This window comes from Argopecten irradians, chromosome 1 (assembly GCF_041381155.1).
Source record: "Argopecten irradians isolate NY chromosome 1, Ai_NY, whole genome shotgun sequence".
Classification (NCBI taxonomy): domain Eukaryota; kingdom Metazoa; phylum Mollusca; class Bivalvia; order Pectinida; family Pectinidae; genus Argopecten; species Argopecten irradians.
The window spans coordinates 72,543,265-72,567,297 of NC_091134.1; the positions used below are offsets into that span (position 1 = coordinate 72,543,265).

The window sequence follows — 24,033 nt, forward strand, 5'->3', positions numbered from 1 at the left end:
ATAAAATTAATGTGACTGTGTCCTGACAGATAACGGATTGTAGGAGATTTTTTACCTTCAGTTTTCGTTATTGTTTGCTCGTCAGCATTTGTGAAAAGTTTCACCTGATATGCACACGTTTTGTAACATTTCACATAAGAACATGAGTGTTGGAAGCTGTTTGTTTTGCCTTTAAAGGAGTAACAAAATAATTTAATTTTTTACTACACTGAATACATAAAAAATCAGAAAGGAAGTTTTTTGCACTAAATAATAAAGTTATATGTGCCGTATTTTTCACACTAATGAATCAAGAAGAGCTTTTAATATGTTATACACACCAAAAGTTACAATCATTTTCACCAAAAGTTACAATCATTTTCAGAATTACAAACTTTGAGTGCAATGGTTTTAAATTTACAATTAAGAGCTGAAAATGATGGTTGACAGTACTGCTAAAACTCATCATAATAACATTTATTTACAGTGCAGTGAATGAGTACACACGATCAGATCATGAAGCAAAGTTGAGGTCTACAATTTATTTCTCATTTGTATTGTGTAATCAGGAATTATAGAGTGATTTCTGCTCTTATAAACCAATATAACAAGGATTTAACAGTGCATGCATTCTATGTTGTAACTTATTTTTACATTTAACGTATCGTCCATGTTTGTCTGTCCATTTGTAACTTATTTTTACAACGTATCGTCCATGTTTGTCTGTCCATTTGAACGTATCGTCCATGTTTGTTTGTCCATTTGAATGACAATCATATTACTTTAGGCACATTGATGACAACAGATATGTAAGGCTTTTTCTATGACGACAATAGTTTATATTGAACACACGGAAACAATAGATAATGAAGCAGTATGTCGTGTTATACATGGAATGCTTCATCGTGTTCCTAAAATGTTTGTCTTAATTCTATGGTAGATACCATTCCTGTAGTTATAAATTTTATAGATTTCTCTCGCTTTCTCATCTTTTGGTCTCCAGGACAGAGGTGGACGGAGAAGTTGTCTTATTCTCTGAAACAAAAAACATCTTGAAGTTAAATTTGGTTTATTTAGATCTATTAGGCGTAACGTACCATTGGCATGTATGGTGATTTAATGGTGCCCTCCCCTTTGTGTTATGTGGTGGATGTGTGGATGTCTGTGTCGGATGGGAGGCTGACTACTGCCCTTTTTATAGTACTATCTTACTGAAACATGCCACCAATTACAACACGAATAGTATACTAAATCAAATGGTTTACATGTCAATCAATAAAAAACATTGATAAAGACTTAGGTCGTTAAATGCACCCTGCCTATGGATGCCAGGTGTAGGGTAAGCATGTGTCCGTGATTCAGCATCATAAAAGCGTTTCTGATATCAGTTTACCTGTGTAAATGAACCAGGTGTTCTGATGACGTCGAGACACGTGACTACAGGTAAGGGAATGATTGAGGCCAGACAGATGAGGGTACCAAGCACACTGGTATAGGACGGATATACATATCCTTTGTATGTAGGCTCCTCGTACTTCATAAACGCCACGATGATCTGGATCTAAAACAGAAAGAAACCTCAATAAAAAGCTCCTACAGAGATACTTACCACCATGATGACGGGAGTGATTATACACCACGATATCCTGTCATCATCTCTACATCTCAGCTCCTACAGAGATACTTACCACCATGATGACAGGGAGTGATTATACACCACGATATCCTGTCATCATCACATCTCAGCTACCGAATACTGGGGAGATACTTATTCCACCATCTAATCTGAGACAGAGAGTGATTATACACCACGATATCCTGTCATCATATCTACATCTCAGCTCCTACAGAGATACTTACCACCATGATGACAGGAGTGATTATACACCACGATATCCTGTCATCATCTCTACATCTCAGCTCCTACAGAGATACTTACCACCATGATGACGGGGGGTGATTATACACCACGATATCCTGTCATCATCTCTACATCTCAGCTCCTACAGAGATACTTACCACCATGATGACGGGGGTGATTATACACCACGATATCCTGTCATCATCTCTACATCTCAGCTCCTACAGAGATACTTACCACCATGATGACGGGGGTGATTATACACCACGATATCCTGTCATCATCTCTACATCTCAGCTCCTACAGAGATACTTACCACCATGATGACGGGGGTGATTATACACCACGATATCCTGTCATCATCTCTACACATCAGCTCCTACAGAGATACTTACCACCATGATGACGGGGGTGATTATACACCACGATATCCTGTCATCATCTCTACATCTCAGCTCCTACAGAGATACTTACCACCATGATGACGGGGGTGATTATACACCACGATATCCTGTCATCATCTCTACATCTCAGCTCCTACAGAGATACTTACCACCATGATGACAGGGGTGATTATACACCACGATATCCTGTCATCATCTCTACATCTCAGCTCCTACAGAGATACTTACCACCATGATGACGGGGGTGATTATACACCACGATATCCTGTCATCATCTCTACATCTCAGCTCCTACAGAGATACTTACCACCATGATGACGGGGGTGATTATACACCACGATATCCTGTCATCATCTCTACATCTCAGCTCCTACAGAGATACTTACCACCATGATGACGGGGGTGATTATACACCACGATATCCTGTCATCATCTCTACATCTCAGCTCCTACAGAGATACTTACCACCATGATGACGGGGGTGATTATACACCACGATATCCTGTCATCATCTCTACATCTCAGCTCCTACAGAGATACTTACCACCATGATGACGGGGGTGATTATACACCACGATATCCTGTCATCATCTCTACATCTCAGCTCCTACAGAGATACTTACCACCATGATGACAGGAGTGATTATACACCACGATATCCTGTCATCATCTCTACATCTCAGCTCCTACAGAGATACTTACCACCATGATGACGGGGTGATTATACACCACGATATCCTGTCATCATATCTACATCTCAGCTCCTACAGAGATACTTACCACCATGATGACAGGGGTGATTATACACCACGATATCCTGTCATCATCTCTACATCTCAGCTCCTACAGAGATACTTACCACCATGATGACGGGGGTGATTATACACCACGATATCCTGTCATCATCTCTACATCTCAGCTCCTACAGAGATACTTACCACCATGATGACGGGGGTGATTATACACCACGATATCCTGTCATCATCTCTACATCTCAGCTCCTACAGAGATACTTACCACCATGATGACGGGGGTGATTATACACCACGATATCCTGTCATCATCTCTACATCTCAGCTCCTACAGAGATACTTACCACCATGATGACGGGGGTGATTATACACCACGATATCCTGTCATCATCTCTACATCTCAGCTCCTACAGAGATACTTACCACCATGATGACGGGAGTGATTATACACCACGATATCCTGTCATCATCTCTACATCTCAGCTCCTACAGAGATACTTACCACCATGATGACGGGGGTGATTATACACCACGATATCCTGTCATCATATCTACATCTCAGCTCCTACAGAGATACTTACCACCATGATGACGGGAGTGATTATACACCACGATATCCTGTCATCATCTCTACATCTCAGCTCCTACAGAGATACTTACCACCATGATGACGGGGGTGATTATACACCACGATATCCTGTCATCATCTCTACATCTCAGCTCCTACAGAGATACTTACCACCATGATGACGGGGGTGATTATACACCACGATATCCTGTCATCATCTCTACATCTCAGCTCCTACAGAGATACTTACCACCATGATGACAGGAGTGATTATACACCACGATATCCTGTCATCATCTCTACATCTCAGCTCCTACAGAGATACTTACCACCATGATGACGGGGGTGATTATACACCACGATATCCTGTCATCATCTCTACATCTCAGCTCCTACAGAGATACTTACCACCATGATGACGGGGGTGATTATACACCACGATATCCTGTCATCATCTCTACATCTCAGCTCCTACAGAGATACTTACCACCATGATGACGGGGGTGATTATACACCACGATATCCTGTCATCATCTCTACATCTCAGCTCCTACAGAGATACTTACCACCATGATGACGGGGGTGATTATACACCACGATATCCTGTCATCATCTCTACATCTCAGCTCCTACAGAGATACTTACCACCATGACGGGGGTGATTATACACCACGATATCCTGTCATCATCTCTACATCTCAGCTCCTACAGAGATACTTACCACCATGATGACGGGGGTGATTATACACCACGATATCCTGTCATCATCTCTACATCTCAGCTCCTACAGAGATACTTACCACCATGATGACGGGGGTGATTATACACCACGATATCCTGTCATCATCTCTACATCTCAGCTCCTACAGAGATACTTACCACCATGATGACGGGGTGATTATACACCACGATATCCTGTCATCATCTCTACATCTCAGCTCCTACAGAGATACTTACCACCATGATGACGGGTGATTAACACCACATACCATGTACTTACCACCATGATGACGGGAGTGATTATACACCACGATATCCTGTCATCATCTCTACATCTCAGCTCCTACAGAGATACTTACCACCATGATGACGGGGGTGATTATACACCACGATATCCTGTCATCATCTCTACATCTCAGCTCCTACAGAGATACTTACCACCATGATGACAGGGGTGATTATACACCACGATATCCTGTCATCATCTCTACATCTCAGCTCCATGATGACGGGGATTATACACAGATATCCTGTCATCATCTCTACATCTCAGCTCCTACAGAGATACTTACCACCATGATGACGGGGGTGATTATACACCACGATATCCTGTCATCATCTCTACATCTCAGCTCCTACAGAGATACTTACCACCATGATGACGGGGGTGATTATACACCACGATATCCTGTCATCATCTCTACATCTCAGCTCCTACAGAGATACTTACCACCATGATGACGGGGGTGATTATACACCACGATATCCTGTCATCATCTCTACATCTCAGCTCCTACAGAGATACTTACCACCATGATGACGGGGGTGATTATACACCACGATATCCTGTCATCATCTCTACATCTCAGCTCCTACAGAGATACTTACCACCATGATGACGGGGGTGATTATACACCACGATATCCTGTCATCATCTCTACATCTCAGCTCCTACAGAGATACTTACCACCATGATGACGGGGGTGATTATACACCACGATATCCTGTCATCATCTCTACATCTCAGCTCCTACAGAGATACTTACCACCATGATGACGGGGGTGATTATACACCACGATATCCTGTCATCATCTCTACATCTCAGCTCCTACAGAGATACTTACCACCATGATGACGGGGGTGATTATACACCACGATATCCTGTCATCATCTCTACATCTCAGCTCCTACAGAGATACTTACCACCATGATGACGGGGTGTGATTATACACCACGATATCCTGTCATCATCTCTACATCTCTCAGCTCCTACAGAGATACTTACCACCATGATGACGGGGTGATTATACACCACGATATCCTGTCATCATCTCTACATCTCAGCTCCTACAGAGATACTTACCACCATGATGACGGGAGTGATTATACACCACGATATCCTGTCATCATCTCTACATCTCAGCTCCTACAGAGATACTTACCACCATGATGACGGGGGTGATTATACACCACGATATCCTGTCATCATCTCTACATCTCAGCTCCTACAGAGATACTTACCACCATGATGACGGGGGTGATTATACACCACGATATCCTGTCATCATCTCTACATCTCAGCTCCTACAGAGATACTTACCACCATGATGACGGGGGTGATTATACACCACGATATCCTGTCATCATCTCTACATCTCAGCTCCTACAGAGATACTTACCACCATGATGACAGGAGTGATTATACACCACGATATCCTGTCATCATCTCTACATCTCAGCTCCTACAGAGATACTTACCACCATGATGACGGGGGTGATTATACACCACGATATCCTGTCATCATCTCTACATCTCAGCTCCTACAGAGATACTTACCACCATGATGACGGGGGTGATTATACACCACGATATCCTGTCATCATCTCTACATCTCAGCTCCTACAGAGATACTTACCACCATGATGACGGGGGTGATTATACACCACGATATCCTGTCATCATCTCTACATCTCAGCTCCTACAGAGATACTTACCACCATGATGACGGGGGTGATTATACACCACGATATCCTGTCATCATCTCTACATCTCAGCTCCTACAGAGATACTTACCACCATGATGACGGGAGTGATTATACACCACGATATCCTGTCATCATCTCTACATCTCAGCTCCTACAGAGATACTTACCACCATGATGACGGGGTGATTATACACCACGATATCCTGTCATCATCTCTACATCTCAGCTCCTACAGAGATACTTACCACCATGATGACGGGGTGATTATACACCACGATATCCTGTCATCATCTCTACATCTCAGCTCCTACAGAGATACTTACCACCATGATGACAGGAGTGATTATACACCACGATATCCTGTCATCATCTCTACATCTCAGCTCCTACAGAGATACTTACCACCATGATGACGGGGGTGATTATACACCACGATATCCTGTCATCATCTCTACATCTCAGCTCCTACAGAGATACTTACCACCATGATGACAGGAGTGATTATACACCACGATATCCTGTCATCATCTCTACATCTCAGCTCCTACAGAGATACTTACCACCATGATGACGGGGGTGATTATACACCACGATATCCTGTCATCATCTCTACATCTCAGCTCCTACAGAGATACTTACCACCATGATGACGGGGGTGATTATACACCACGATATCCTGTCATCATCTCTACATCTCAGCTCCTACAGAGATACTTACCACCATGATGACGGGGGTGATTATACACCACGATATCCTGTCATCATCTCTACATCTCAGCTCCTACAGAGATACTTACCACCATGATGACGGGGGTGATTATACACCACGATATCCTGTCATCATCTCTACATCTCAGCTCCTACAGAGATACTTACCACCATGATGACGGGGGTGATTATACACCACGATATCCTGTCATCATCTCTACATCTCAGCTCCTACAGAGATACTTACCACCATGATGACGGGGGTGATTATACACCACGATATCCTGTCATCATCTCTACATCTCAGCTCCTACAGAGATACTTACCACCATGATGACGGGGGTGATTATACACCACGATATCCTGTCATCATCTCTACATCTCAGCTCCTACAGAGATACTTACCACCATGATGACGGGGGTGATTATACACCACGATATCCTGTCATCATCTCTACATCTCAGCTCCTACAGAGATACTTACCACCATGATGACGGGAGTGATTATACACCACGGTATCCTGTCATCATCTCTACATCTCAGCTCCTACAGAGATACTTACCACCATGATGACGGGGGTGATTATACACCACGATATCCTGTCATCATCTCTACATCTCAGCTCCTACAGAGATACTTACCACCATGATGACGGGGGTGATTATACACCACGATATCCTGTCATCATCTCTACATCTCAGCTCCTACAGAGATACTTACCACCATGATGACGGGGGTGATTATACACCACGATATCCTGTCATCATCTCTACATCTCAGCTCCTACAGAGATACTTACCACCATGATGACGGGGGTGATTATACACCACGATATCCTGTCATCATCTCTACATCTCAGCTCCTACAGAGATACTTACCACCATGATGACGGGGGTGATTATACACCACGATATCCTGTCATCATCTCTACATCTCAGCTCCTACAGAGATACTTACCACCATGATGACGGGGGTGATTATACACCACGATATCCTGTCATCATCTCTACATCTCAGCTCCTACAGAGATACTTACCACCATGATGACGGGGGTGATTATACACCACGATATCCTGTCATCATCTCTACATCTCAGCTCCTACAGAGATACTTACCACCATGATGACGGGGGTGATTATACACCACGATATCCTGTCATCATCTCTACATCTCAGCTCCTACAGAGATACTTACCACCATGATGACGGGGGTGATTATACACCACGATATCCTGTCATCATCTCTACATCTCAGCTCCTACAGAGATACTTACCACCATGATGACAGGGGTGATTATACACCACGATATCCTGTCATCATCTCTACATCTCAGCTCCTACAGAGATACTTACCACCATGATGACAGGAGTGATTATACACCACGATATCCTGTCATCATCTCTACATCTCAGCTCCTACAGAGATACTTACCACCATGATGACAGGAGTGATTATACACCACGATATCCTGTCATCATCTCTACATCTCAGCTCCTACAGAGATACTTACCACCATGATGACAGGAGTGATTATACACCACGGTATCCTGTCATCATCTCTACATCTCAGCTCCTACAGAGATACTTACCACCATGATGACGGGGTGATTATACACCACGATATCCTGTCATCATCTCTACATCTCAGCTCCTACAGAGATACTTACCACCATGATGACGGGGGTGATTATACACCACGATATCCTGTCATCATCTCTACATCTCAGCTCCTACAGAGATACTTACCACCATGATGACGGGGGTGATTATACACCACGATATCCTGTCCATCATCTCCGGAGGATTATACACCAATATCTCAGCTCCTACAGAGATACTTACCACCATGATGACGGGGGTGATTATACACCACGATATCCTGTCATCATCTCTACATCTCAGCTCCTACAGAGATACTTACCACCATGATGACGGGGTGATTATACACCACGATATCCTGTCATCATCTCTACATCTCAGCTCCTACAGAGATACTTACCACCATGATGACGGGGGTGATTATACACCACGATATCCTGTCATCATCTCTACATCTCAGCTCCTACAGAGATACTTACCACCATGATGACGGGGGGTGATTATACACCACGATATCCTGTCATCATCTCTACATCTCAGCTCCTACAGAGATACTTACCACCATGATGACGGGGGTGATTATACACCACGATATCCTGTCATCATCTCTACATCTCAGCTCCTACAGAGATACTTACCACCATGATGACGGGAGTGATTATACACCACGATATCCTGTCATCATCTCTACATCTCAGCTCCTACAGAGATACACCCATGATGAAGGGGAGTGATTACCACCATGATGACGGGGGTGATTATACACCACGCATATCCTGTCATCATCTCTACATCTCAGCTCCTACAGAGATACATCTCATCTCCTACAGAGATACTTACCACCATGATGACGGAATTTACTTGTGTAGCCTGTAAAATTTACTTGTGTAGCCTGTATAATTTACCTGTGTATCCTGTATAATTTACCTGTGTAGCTAGTATAATTTACCTGTGAAGCATGTATAATTTACCTGTTTAGCTAGTATAATTTACCTGTGTAGCTAGTATAATTTACCTATGTAGCTAGTATAATTTACCTGTTTAGCTAGTATAATTTACCTGTGTAGCTAGTATAATTTACCTGTGTAGCTAGTATAATTTACCTGTGTAGCTGGTATAATTTACCTGTGTAGCCTGTATAATTTACCTGTGTAACTAGTATAATTTACCTGTGTAGCTAGTATAATTTACCTGTGTAGCTAGTATAATTTATCTGTGTAGCTAGTATAATTTACCTGTGTAGCTAGTATAATTTACCTGTGTAGCTAGTATAATTTACCTGTGTAGCTAGTATAATTTACCTGTGTAGCTAGTATAATTTACCTGTGTAGCTAGTATAATTTACCTGTGTAGCTAGTATAATTTACCTGTGTATCTAGTATAATTTACTGGTGTAGCTAGTATAATTTACTGGTGTAGCTAGTATTATTTACCTGTTTAGCTAGTATAATTTACCTGTGTAGCCTGTATAATTTACCTGTGTAGCTAGTATAATTTAGCTGTGTAGCTAGTATAATTTACTGGTGTAGCTAGTATAATTTACCTGTGTAGCTAGTATAATTTACCTGTTTAGCTAGTATAATTTACCTGTGTAGCCTGTATAATTTACCTGTGTAGCTAGTATAATTTACCTATGTAGCCTGTATAATTTACCTGTGTAGCCTGTATAATTTACCTATATAGCTAGTATAAATTACCTGTGTAGCCTGTATAATTTACCTGTGTAACTAGTATAATTTACCTGTGTAACTAGTATAATTTACCTGTGTAGCTAGTATAATTTATCTGTGTAGCTAGTATAATTTACCTGTGAAACTAGTATAATTTACCTGTGTAGCTAGTATAATTTACCTGTGTAGCTAGTATAATTTACCTGTGTAGCTAGTATAATTGATCTGTGTAGATAGTATAATTTACCTGTGTAGTAACTATAATTTATCTGTGTAGCTAGTATAATTTATCTGTGTAGCTAGTATAATTTACCTGTGTAGCTAGTATAATGTACCTGTGTAGCTAGTATAATTTATCTGTGTAGCTAGTATAATTTACCTGTGTAGCTAGTATAATTTACCTGTGTAGCTAGTATAATTTACCTGTGTAGCTAGTATAATTTACCTGTGTAGCTAGTATAATTTACCTGTGTATAGCTAGTATAATTTACTAGTGTAGCTAGTATAATTTACCTGTGTAGCTAGTATAATTTAACTGTGTAGCCTTTATAATTATCCTGTGTAGCTAGTATAATTGATCTGTGTAGATAGTATAATTTACTGGTGTAGCTAGTATAATTCACCTGTGTAGCTAGTATAATTTACCTGTGTTGCTAGTATAAAATACCTGTGTAGCTGGTATAATTTACCTGTGTAACCTGTATAATTTACCTGTGTAGCTAGTATAATTTACCTGTGTAGCTAGTATAATTTACCTGTGTATAGCTAGTATAATTTACCTGTGTATAGCTAGTATAATTTACCTGTGTAGCTAGTATAATTTACCTGTGTATAGCTAGTATAATTTACCTGTGTAGCTAGTATAATTTACCTGTGTAGCTAGTATAATTTACCTGTGTAGCTGGTATAATTTACCTGTGTAGCCTGTATAATTTACCTGTGTAACTAGTATAATTTACCTGTGTAGCTAGTATAATTTACCTGTGTAGCTAGTATAATTTAACTGTGTAGCTGGTATAATTTACCTGTGAAACTAGTATAATTTACCTGTGTATCTAGTATAATTTACTAGTGTAGCTAGTATTATTTACCTGTGTAGCTAGTTTAATTTACCTGTGTAGCTTGTATAATTTACCTGTGTAGCTAGTATAATTTACTGGTGTAGCTAGTATAATTTACCTGTGTAGCTAGTATAATTTACCTGTGTAGCCTGTATAATTTACCTGTGTAGCTAGTATAATTTACCTGTGTAGCTAGTATAATTTACTGGTGTAGCTAGTATTATTTACCTGTGTAGCTAGTATAATTTACCTGTGTAGCTAGTATAATTTACCTGTGTAACTAGTATAATTTAACTGTGTAGCCTGTATAATTATCCTGTGTAGCTAGTATAATTTATATGTGTAGCTAGTATAATTTACCTGTGTAGCTTGTATAATTTACCTGTGTAGCTAGTATAATTTACTGGTGTAGCTAGTATAATTTACCTGTGTAGGTAGTATAATTTACCTGTGTAGCTAGTATAATTTACCTGTGTAGCCTGTATAATTTACCTGTGCAGCTAGTATAATTTACTGGTGTAGCTAGTATAATTTACTAGTGTAGCTAGTATAATTTACCTGTGTAGCTAGTATAATTTTTCTGTGTAGCTAGTATAATTTACCTGTGTAGCTAGTATAATTTACCTGTTTAGCTAGTATAATTTACCTGTGTAGCTAGTATAATTTACCTGTGTAGCTAGTATTATTTACCTGTTTAGCTAGTGTAATTTACCTGTGTAGCTATTATAATTTACCTGTGTAGCTAGTATTATTTACCTGTTTAGCTAGTATAATTTACTGGCGTAGCTAGTATAATTTACTGGTGTAGCTAGTATAATTTACCTGTGTAGCTAGTATAATTTACCTGTGTAGCCTGTATAATTTACCTGTATAACTAGTATAATTTACCTGTGTAGCTAGTATAATTTACCTGTGTAATTAGTGTACTTTACCTATGTAACTAGTATAATTTATCTGTGTAGCTAGTATAATTTACCTGTGTAGCTAGTATAATTTACTGGTGTAGCTAGTATTATTTACCTGTGTAGCTAGTATATTTACTTGTGTAACTAGTATAATTTCCTATGTAGCTAGTATAATTTACCGGTGTAGATAGTATACTTTACCTGGGTAGCTAGTATAATACTAGTTAGGAAATACACAATAAATACGGCCAGAAGTATATGGTATGTTTTTTTGCCGAGACTATTAGGATACATATCCTTTAGACCACTCGTTATGGTTTCCACCATAGCAAACTAGAAACAAAGAAAAAAATCATAAGGCAAACTGTGATGTAATATAAACAGAAAGTAGTAACAACTATAATATAAAGTGAATCGCGATAGTTGAGTATATCACATTTCACTACATATACTATTAGTATTCTCAATACGTTGTTGTAAAGCATGTATCAACAATGAGTTTTTCTGACATTATTTCCGTATCTGAATATTTACCCTTTCTGATATGATTTGATTATCAGATTTTCTGCTTGCTTTAATAATATATTCATGTGAATTTGTAGTACTAAGTTACCTCCCCTGAAACAGTTTAGGATCATGAAGATTTTGTTTTCACGTTACTTCTCCTTTACGCATTATTCTACTCAATTTACGAGATATATATGCCCGTTATCGTTACAGTTATCTGTTATGATTTATCTCCCCTCTATTGTTCGTTACAGTTATCTGTTATGATTTATCTCCCCTCTATTGTTCGTTACAGTTATCTGTTATGATTTATCTCCCCTCTATTGTTCGTTACAGTTATCTGTTATGATTTATCTCCCCTCTATTGTTCGTTACAGTTATCTGTTATGAGTTATCTCCCCTCTATTGTTCGTTACAGTTATCTGTTATGAGTTATCTCCCCTCTATTGTTATATTCTGTCGTATGGGCTTTCTTCCTTGTATTGTAATAGCTATATAGTCTTCCGTTTGTTATGCTATATTTTTATCTTCTGGTATGATGAGTTATCTCCCCTCTATTGTTATGTATTGCAATAGTCTTCCGTTCGATATGCTATATTTTTATCTTCTAGTATGTATTATCTCCCCTCTTCTGTTAACGTCTTCTGATACAATTGATCTGCCGTGTACTGGTATAGACATGTAATAATATTTTATGAGTGATCTCCCTGTATTGTAATAATCTTCTGATACGGATTATCTCTCATGTATTGTCATACTTAGCCTGATGCCTTGGTCTACCCATAATGCTCCGCATAGCTACTACGTGGAGCATTATGGGTAGGCCAGGGTACCAAGCTATTGTCATACTCTTCTATGATTTATCTCCCCTGCATGGTTTAACAGTCTGATATGAGTTATCTCCCCTGCATTGTTCATACCTCCGTATCCAGCCCGACATAAAAGACCATGACAAAGAACAGTACAGACCATAACTGTGGTAGCGGAAGTCTCGCTAAGGCTTCTGGGTAAGCTAGGAATACTAGACCAGGCCCTGTAATTTAATAATTTAGATGTAGTAGATCAATTCACAATTTATCGATCTTTATTTGATAACAGTAAATGCTACAATACTGTTATGCTTGATAGGTTTAACACTTTATGTTTGCTTTAATGATAGACATTTTATAATTTGACAGCTGTTCCTCTGTTATTTGCCAGAACGATATACTGTACACATGGCGCCAATATACGGCTGACATTTGCCAGAACCTGCTCAATACTGTAATGAACAATATTTTGATGTTGGTTATATGGTCTTTGTAACACTGGTATTATGTCTGTAGTTTGGTCTGAAACTAAAACATTAACTAAGGTATGCATTAAATGCGAGTAATTTTAACTAATTCTTGTTTATGTCTCTATGTTTAGAACTCAAACCCGAACTTCCGCTTAAAATGCACAAAATACAAGTAACATTTCAGTTACAGTTTACCTCTGCTGGAGGGATATTCTCTACTTTTCCATACAAACGCGTGGTTTAAGTCCGGATGAAGTACATAGTTCTACTAAGTAGATGCTCGTACCTCCCTATGTACATTACCTGATTCCGCTACTTCAGTGATAGACAGGTAATGCTTGCCTCCCTATGTACATTACCTGATTCCGCTACTTCAGTGATAGACAGGTAATGCTTGCCTCCCTATGTACATTACCTGATTCCGCTACTTCAGTGATAGACAGGTAATGCTAGCCTCCCTATGTACATTACCTGATTCCGCTACTTCAGTGATAGACAGGTAATGCTTGCCTCCCTATGTACATTACCTGATTCCGCTACTTCAGTGATAGACAGGTAATGCTTGCCTCCCTATGTACATTACCTGATTCCGCTACTTCAGTGATAGACAGGTAATGCTAGCCTCCCTATGTACATTACCTGATTCCGCTACTTCAGTGATAGACAGGTAATGCTTGCCTCCCTATGTACATTACCTGATTCTGCTACTTCAGTGATAGACAGGTAATGCTTGCCTCCCTATGTACATTACCTGATTCCGCTACTTCAGTGATAGACAGGTAATGCTTGCCTCCCTATGTACATTACCTGATTCCGCTACTTCAGTGATAGACAGGTAATGCTTGCCTCCCTATGTACATTACCTGATTCCGCTACTTCAGTGATAGACAGGTAATGCTTGCCTCCCTATGTACATTACCTGATTCCGCTACTTCAGTGATAGACAGGTAATGCTTGCCTCCCTATGTACATTACCTGATTCCGCTACTTCAGTGATAGACAGGTAATGCTTGCCTCCCTATGTACATTACCTGATTCCGCTACTTCAGTGATAGACAGGTAATGCTTGCCTCCCTATGTACATTACATTACTGATTCCGCTACTTCAGTGATAGACAGGTAATGCTTGCCTCCCTATGTACATTACCTGATTCCGCTACTTCAGTGATAGACAGGTAATGCTTGCCTCCCTATGTACATTACCTGATTCCGCTACTTCAGTGATAGACAGGTAATGCTTTCCTCCCTATGTACATTACCTGATTCCGCTACTTCAGTGATAGACAGGTTCGCTTCCTTGGCCAGAAACCCAACAATGGAGAAGACCACAAATCCACAGAAAAAGGCCGTCAGTATGTCGACGACAACTATTACCACCGAATCACTGAAATATAACATAGTTCTACATAAATAGATTACCACCGAATCACTGAAAATATAACATAGTTCTACATAAATAGATTACCACCGAATCATTGAAAATATAACAAAACTAATGAAATTTATTTGAATTTGAATTCATATGACATCGTAAACATACATTAAAAAAAAGAAAAGAAGGCAGGTTTAAATGGGATTTACTTTTAATAGATGATTTTTTATGTAAAATTGCATTACAGCTAAACAAAAATATCAACTGCTTCTGCGTGCAAGCATTCAAATTTATAAAAGAATCAGGAAAAATAGAAATAACGTTAAACATTATAATACGGACATTTAATCAACGATACTTACAAACAAATTTGTATATTGAAAGATATTAGATAAAATTTTTAAAACTGCAGTATTCACTTATAAAATGTATAATCTTTACTGTAAAAACACCTTTTGTTTTCAGAAATGGAACATGTAAAACTTGACTTACTAGAATGTCTTATTTTTAAAGTCACTGAAACTTGCCATGGTAAGTACGCCACCCCAGGCTGGGCCGAGAGAGAAGAAGGCTTGTACCGCTGCCTCAAACCAAACCTTTAGCATACAGGTGTATACCTTCTTTCTATAATTTTGCTGTGCTTGTTTTCAAAATTTCATTTACTTAGTTTGTAATTCTCTATACACGTACATACAATGCTACTATATGTATTTTCAAGTTTGATGTGTCGTAATTTTATACTCACGAATCAAGAAGAGCTTTTAAAGTTATATTTCCTTCTAATTTAACTGCAACGATATGTCGCTTAAACATTTTATATTTGAACTCGGACATTTAACTTGAGGATTTAGCTCCCCAAAAGCGTATGTTAGTCTATAAGAGAGCCGAAATCTAGAGATAATATATTTCTGGATTTGAATAAAGCGCATTTAGTTTTGTCGGAATGCCGAATCGTATCACGTGACTGTCGTCGACACAACCTGTACGTGGTGAGCCAGGTGTTTACGTTTTCCTTCTGGCTAGTATGAGCAAATCATGCTGGTATATGTCAACAGAATGAGTATTTGAAACATCTAATTCACACATTGCCGTAAAATATTGTGTGTTTAAAATGTTGTGATGTGCGAGCATTATTTTGCTTTGTAGATCCAGTCTGCTGTGGTCGACCACATGGTTTGTTTATGAAAAAAAGTTGACATTTTCTTTTGGTTTCACAACTCTCGTGTTAATTCGAGATTATCGCGACGATGTCTGGAAGAGTTCGGAATGATTCGGCATCTTTCGAGCCTTTTTTTTCACGTGTACACATTATTTTTTTTTTACTTTTATAATTAAAAAACTTACAGTGCTTCATCTTTATAAAAAGTGGTAAAATTAGAAAGTTTCAAACTCAGACAGACGGAGACAAATGTGTATAACACTTAAACAGTTTTCACTATGACAAAAAGGAGCGTAAGTTATAGACCATACAACTTTAATATTTTATTCACCACCGAAAATTACCACCGACATTGTGAGAATCACAATACTTACAATACATATGAACTATCAGACATGTTAACGAACTTATAGTTTGTAGAAATGCAGATACATTGTTTAAGTTACATGTGCCATAACTGCGCGAACATTTTGACGTGCAATTTTTACTTCAGTCATCTATTGAAAACCACCAGGATTGATGAATTAAGCTGTGAAAAAAATTCAGATGGACAGACAAACATGTATGATGCCTTATAAACATTTGTAACAATATGGAAATGGAAACAATATGTGAAATAAAATTGTAGACCACAAGTTGACTTCCTGGTCTGACCGTATGTATTCATTTTTCTTCGCTCTAGATGTAAATATAATGATTTTGGAAGTACCGCCAAATCAGCTCTTATTTGTACATGTAAAATTAAAACATATACATTGTTAGTATTGCAATTATCAAAGTCGTTGCTAACTGTTGGTAGGGAATAAAACATTAAAAGCTCTTTTTGATACGTGAAAAATACGGCTCATATAACTTTATGTCTTTAAGCATTGTGTTTTTTTCTATGGACGTTATTTTACAGAGGCCATTACAAAGTAAATCTATCTCATAACGAAAGAAGAAGAACACAGTTTGAATCTTGATAGTATTTTTTATAGGCTATGTCGGAGATATAACAGACATGCTTGACTGGTATGAAACCAGTGAAGTGCACAAAATTATGTTGCGATAATCTAGTATAAAGAAGGTTTATTTTAAAGGAAAAAGATATAGATATCTTGGTTTTGGCTATCGACTTGATGGATATATTTTGCCTTACATATAAGCATTACGTGCAGAGAGCGCACGATGCACGCTTGGCAAATCACAAGCAAACTTTGCATAAATAAAAACGAAATCAATCGTTTATCGACTTCATAAAATTGTGCTTTTCAATGCAGTGCATTTGTTAGACATGAATTATCAAAGTAACAGTTAAAATTTACTAATTAAAAACCGTTTATCTGCGCTCCTAAATCGTAAGGATGTTTTTAATAAAAAAAATATTTAGTATCCATGTTGTAATATAAAAATAATTCAAAATCTTCGCGTGTTGTTAACACACGTCTTAAACTGCATCTAGGGTGCCTTAATTGTACAAATACGGGACGTGCCACAACAATGTAAGTAAAATCAATTGTAATTTGTTTAGGACATTTCAGTGAATCCTCCCTTTGTTTTGTCACAGCGTCACTCTTATGACCTCTTTGTTAACAATTATAAGAAAATTTGTTTTTTCTTCCTGTACTTTCAGCATTTACAGCTATCTACAAATAAAAAAATTACTGAAAACTTGGAGTTTGTTTTTGATAGAAGCGACACAGTAAATGATCGTTACCAGACTGTCCCCAGTGAAAACCCATGCTGCGACTGCAGGTAAACAATCAACCTAGCCAGCCCACAATAGATGTAAAGGACTTCGGCTCTTTGCAAAACTTGAACGAGTTTGAAGATAGACTATGTTACCGTAGTGATGACATCATATGATAACCCCCCCCCCTTCCAGATGTGAACTTTGAATACAGTTCTAGATACTGAACTTTGTGAATAATCCAAGTATCCAAGTGTTGACATTTCATTTATTAAAGCTGATTAACATTTTAGAGACAATTATCAGCTACCCAATTAGTGAATCATTTCTATTTTAATAAACAAGACCTTGATTTCTGAACAAGTTTAAATTTAGAAAATCCGAACCAACATCTTCATTATTGGCCAGTAGGCAAAGGTTTCATGTGTTGAGCATATTTTATCGAAATTGATTTGTTGTGTCATTTAATCATTTGATTGATACAAATCTTAAAGTTGAATTTGAGAAACATTTTTTTCCTTTCATTGTGTGTTTAATTGTACATATAATTCTGCATAGAAAGGCTACTTCATTAATGATCAGTCACACAAAGAACATAGATAAAGTAACTCACATGTTGAAATTCATATTTGAATTGAAATCAGAATTTGGTATTTCATGTGACGACTTTGAATCTCATTGCAGTTGATAATCATTTATCGCTAAGTGGTTTTACAGACATTCAGTTACTTAATTTTTATTGGCATTATTACCATTGAATGTTGAACTTTGGTTACTATGTGAATTTATCATGTTGTATGTTTAATGCTTAGTTACTATAGAATAAGTGTAAATTTGTTGCCTATACCTTTAGTGTGTACATAAACAAAACATTCGAAAATGTCTCACGGTAAGCCTGAAATCGTGACCGATCCGTCCGATTCTATAAATCAGGCCGCATTAAATGAGGATTCAGGTTCGAATGATAGAATTAGCGATTCTGAGACTTCACGAGTGCGTACGTTAACCGAACAAGGTAAAGAACCATTTCGACAGAATTTTAATTAATTATGTTATAGAGCTGACCAAAAATGGTTAGTGATAGAAAACATTGTATTTCATTTGAAGGAATCCGAACTAGAAGTCAGAACATTACGACAAATGAAAACTGATATACAAAAAATGAGAAAGGAATTTCTGGATAAGTCCAACGCAGTGTCGGAATTTCTTAACAGAAATAGGTCAGAGGAAAGTATAGATGAACATAAAACACACAAAGAACAAATGGAACGAAACGTAAAGATAATAGCCAGACTCGCTAAACGAATTGAGGACGCATTGTTAGACAAGACGGAGACTGCCTCAAGAAGCTCCAGTTCATCAAAGGTAACAATTCATAAAAGGGAGGCAACCCTCGTGAGAACACGATAAGATTTTCTAAAAAGGGAAGTTGAAATAAAACAAGCTGTAGCTCTACAGTGAAATGGAAATTTTAAAGCAAAGCGAAGTTGTCGCGCGAGCTGAAGTTGAGGCTGAAGACGCTGATGATTCAGATAACAGTAGTCACTATATTTCACCAAGGGTTGAAACCATGACTGGACCTCAAAAGGTACAGAGTTATTTAGATGAACTTCCTCCCATTAGTCAACCTACAGTCACGGCACAAACCGGATTTCCGTTCAATACTATGGTCACATCACAAACCGGATTCTCATATAACCCCAACGCAACGACATTTCAACAAAAAATGAACACTTCGAGGTACGCGTTGCCTAATCCTACGCATACTGTTACGACGGCGCCAACAGGGTTATTCACCATTACGCCTACTACCACGGTCAGTAGTTCGAATCACATTCCGCTCACAACCACGGTGTCTATAACGTCAACCGTCAGTAATCCAGTTAACCGATAGACAATTTAACGGTATTCTCAAACTACCTCATGAAGAAAGAGTTGATGATTTCAAGATTTACCAACTTTACCGATGAACCAGAAGCATATATTGCATGGAAAAATGAACTTTGAATCTATTGTGCTTGATCTATCGGTTTCTCCTTTCGAAGAGCTACAATATACGTCTAGCTAATGTGGAAAACCCGTCTCAAATGATTTGGATAGATACGGAGCTGTGGAGCTCGTAGACAGTTCCCTAAAGAGTAAATTGGAAAAGTTTCCGTCGCTGACAGTCAAAGATACTGACAAAACTTTTCGACTTAGCCGATATTGTTATCCATATTGACGGGATCAAAAGAAATCCACAATATGATACTATGTTCTCGTATTATGACTCACCTGTAGGGATCATACCCATCATCTCTAAGTTACCTCACCCTTGGCGCAAAAAGTGGACGACAAGAGCTTCCGACTACAAAGGAAAATACGGAGTGCCATATCCACCGTTTACCGTCTTAGTTCAGTTTGTACAAGACCTCAGTCGTACCCGCAACGACCCAGGTTTTCAATACCGCGACGTAGATTCAAAGAAGTCCGAAGTAGTTAAACCTGTGTCCGTTCATTCGAAGAAGACTAAGTGTGAAGGTGTTACGAGGGAAAATGCAAAAAGTGTCCCCTACACCCAAATGACTTTCACTGAATCAAACGTTGTAGAAAGTTCTGTTCGCTTCCTATAGAATAACGTAAATGCATGATAAAGGAGAACGGTCTGTGTTACCGCTGCCTTGAGTCAACCTATCTAGCTAAAACGGTAAAGCAAAGCTAAAATGTGAAACTTGTGGGGAATCCCATTTAACCGCCCTTCACATAAAAAGAGATGGCGGGAAGAAGGACGGCGGGGAGAAACAAGTTGACGATACTAAGGTTAAAACTGTTAACAACATGTGTACGAAAGTCTGTGGACCTAAATTTTCTGGTAAATCGTTTTCTAAAACTCTTCTAGTGAATGTTTACCCTGATAGACATAAAGAGAAAGCAAGACGACTATATGCTATTCTGGACGACCAGAGTAGCCAAACTTTGGCCAAACCGGAGTTCTTCGATATGTTTGATACAAGTACTCCGACAATTTCTTATAACTTGTCAACATGTAACGGTGCCTCAGTGAACACAGGCAGATGTGGCCGGGATTTATAGTCGAACCTATAATCAATAGCAGCGTTGACAACGCTACCGACATACATCTTACTAGAGTTATAGAGTGTGGTGATATTCCTGATAATCGATCAGAAATACCCTCTCCCGGGGTAGCCCAAGCTTACCATCATCTATCCGAACTATCTCAAGCCACAGAGCCAAAGACCTCAGCGACATAAACCTTGAGCTCAGCGTTGATCCTACTCAACGTAGTCTAGGTCTCGACTGGAACCTTGAGTCAGACACCTTCGTCTTCAACATCGCCCTAAAGGACCCCCAGGTTAAGGTTACGAAAAGAGAGATACTCTCAGGCTTGAACAGTCTCTATGATCCTCTTGGGTTCTTGGCCCCCGTCATTCTACAAGGACGATTTATCTTTCGAGGTGTCGTTAACTCTACCTCAGGATGGGATGAAGCAGTTCAGCCGGATGTTGAGTTAAGATGGAGAAACTGGTATCACTCCCTACACAACTTATCAAACTTGAAAATACCCAGGATATTTGTACCCACGTCATTGAAGGAGAGTGACAGGATCGAGCTACATACCTTCTCGGATGCCTCTGAAAAGGCAATTTCCGCGGTTTCCTTCCTTCGCGTCACAAGTGGTATAGACACCTCCGCCGGAAATTGGAGTACCAGAAAATGACTAATTTACCTGAATTCCGCACGCAACCTACTCCACAGTTTACCTACGTATAAGTGTTGACACCTTTGGTCCGTGGCAAGTTTCGACTAGGAAATCACGTGGTGGTGCAGCTAATGCTAAGCGATGGGCGATACTTTTCACTTGTATGACCAGTAGAGCCGTGCACATAGAACTTGTAGAGGAGATGTCTTCAGCGGCGTTTATCAATGCTCTTCGTCGTTTTGTCTCATTGCGCGGAAAAGTTACACAGTTCTACTCTGACCGAGGTACTAACGTTGTCAGCAGTACAGACGCACTTCAAATAAACACCGTAAATGTCGAAAGCTCTACTGTTCAGAAGTTCATGGTAGAAAACTGTACTACATGTATCTTCAATCCGCCACATGCATCTCATATGGGCGGTGTTTGGGAGAGAGCCATCTGCACAGCAAGGAGGATTTTTCGAAGGAATCATCGTGTCAGAATCACGACGGAATCTTACTCATGACATTTTAAACACATTTATGTGTGAAGTATGCGCAATTATCAGCAGTCGACCTATCGCGACCCCTCGCAAACATCTGTGTTATCTCCGTCAGTTCTCTTTACTCAGAAAGTTAATGTGGCTTGGGACACTAAAGACAACATTCAGGAAGGAGATGTTGTTCTACTGAAAGAGGAAGGCACAGTTAGGTACGACTAGCTTCTAGGACACGTTCTTCGCACTTTTCCTAGCAACGATGGAAGAGTTCGCAAAGTTGAACTTCAAGTAATGAGGAATGGACAAATGGTGACTTATGTAGGACCGATTACACAGATTGTGTATTTGTTTTCGAAGTAGATGTGTGGCGTCAATGACGCCAGGCGGGGAGTGTCATGCCGCTGAACGGCGTGGCTTGGAGTTCCGGATCTTCAGACGCCCGGGTCCGGATCTTACTCACGCCGCTGCGCGCCGTGTGTAAAAAGATGAAAAACGCTGAAGAAAGTTCGCGTGTTGTTAACATACGTCTTAAACTGCATCTAGAATGCCTTTATTGTACAAATACGGGACGTGCCACAACAATGTAAGTAAAATCAATTGTAATTTGTTTAGTGAATCCTCCCTTTGTTTTGTCACAGCGTCACACTTATGACCTCTTTGTGAACAATTCTAAGAAAATTTGTTTTTTCTTTCTGTACATTCAGCATTTACAGCTATCTACAAACAAAAAAATATTGCAAACTTGGAGTTTGTTTTTGATAGAAGCGACACACTATATATCTACAATAGCTTGCGAAACATGGTTTCCAGGAGTATTTTAGTGAAAAGGGATTTTGTGACAAAATTGTTAATTGATTGTTCGCAGAAATCGCACATGTTTCGTCCTTACCTGCAATTCAGCCAGTTTGGTGAAGTCCGGTTTGATGAAGTAGATAATGCCGTCTACAGAACCATCCAAAGTGAGGCTCCTGATGAGTATCACGGTCAGCAGTATGTACGGCATAAAGGCAGATACATAAACAACCTGTAATGTACATATTCAGTCCAATGATCCGTGACATCATTGTACACAACCTGTAATGTACATATTCAGTCCAATGATCCGTGACATCATTGTACACAACCTGTAATGTACATATTCAGCCCAATGATCCGTGACATCATTGTACACAACCTGTAATGTACATATTCAGCCCAATGATCCGTGACATCATTGTACACAACCTGTAATGTACATATTCAGTCCAATGATCCGGGATATCATTGTACACAACCTGTAATGTACATATTCAGTCCAATGATCCGGGATATCATTGTACACAACCTGTAATGTACATATTCAGTCCAATGATCCGGGATATCATTGTACACAACCTGTAATGTACATATTCAGTCCAATGATCCGGAATATCATTGTACACAACCTGTAATGTACATAGTCAGTCCAATGATCCGGGATATCATTGTACACAACCTGTAATGTACATATTCAGCCCAATGATCCGTGACATCATTGTACACAACCTGTAATGTATATTGTCAGTCCAATGATCCGAGGTATCATTGTACACAACCTGTAATGTACATATTCAGCCCAATGATCCGTGACATCATTGTACACAACCTGTAATTTACATATTCAGTCCAATGATCC

The 24,033-nt window shown here is 39.2% G+C and overlaps 1 protein-coding gene across 1 annotated transcript; it reads right to left on the reverse strand.

Annotated features, from left to right (window-relative positions):
* Nucleotides 1-177: 177 nt before the first annotated feature.
* On the reverse strand, nt 178-23,403 carry LOC138314136 (sodium- and chloride-dependent glycine transporter 2-like; the record flags this gene model as incomplete). The annotated part of the gene is given in 9 exon segments (XM_069254316.1): nt 178-1,014; nt 1,373-1,540; nt 1,840-1,902; nt 8,727-8,806; nt 12,395-12,548; nt 13,643-13,755; nt 15,261-15,385; nt 15,866-15,969; nt 23,269-23,403. Coding segments are annotated over 9 exon segments (1,077 nt in total), but the record flags the coding sequence as incomplete, so codon positions are not given.
* Between the last annotated feature and the right edge of the window lie 630 nt (nt 23,404-24,033).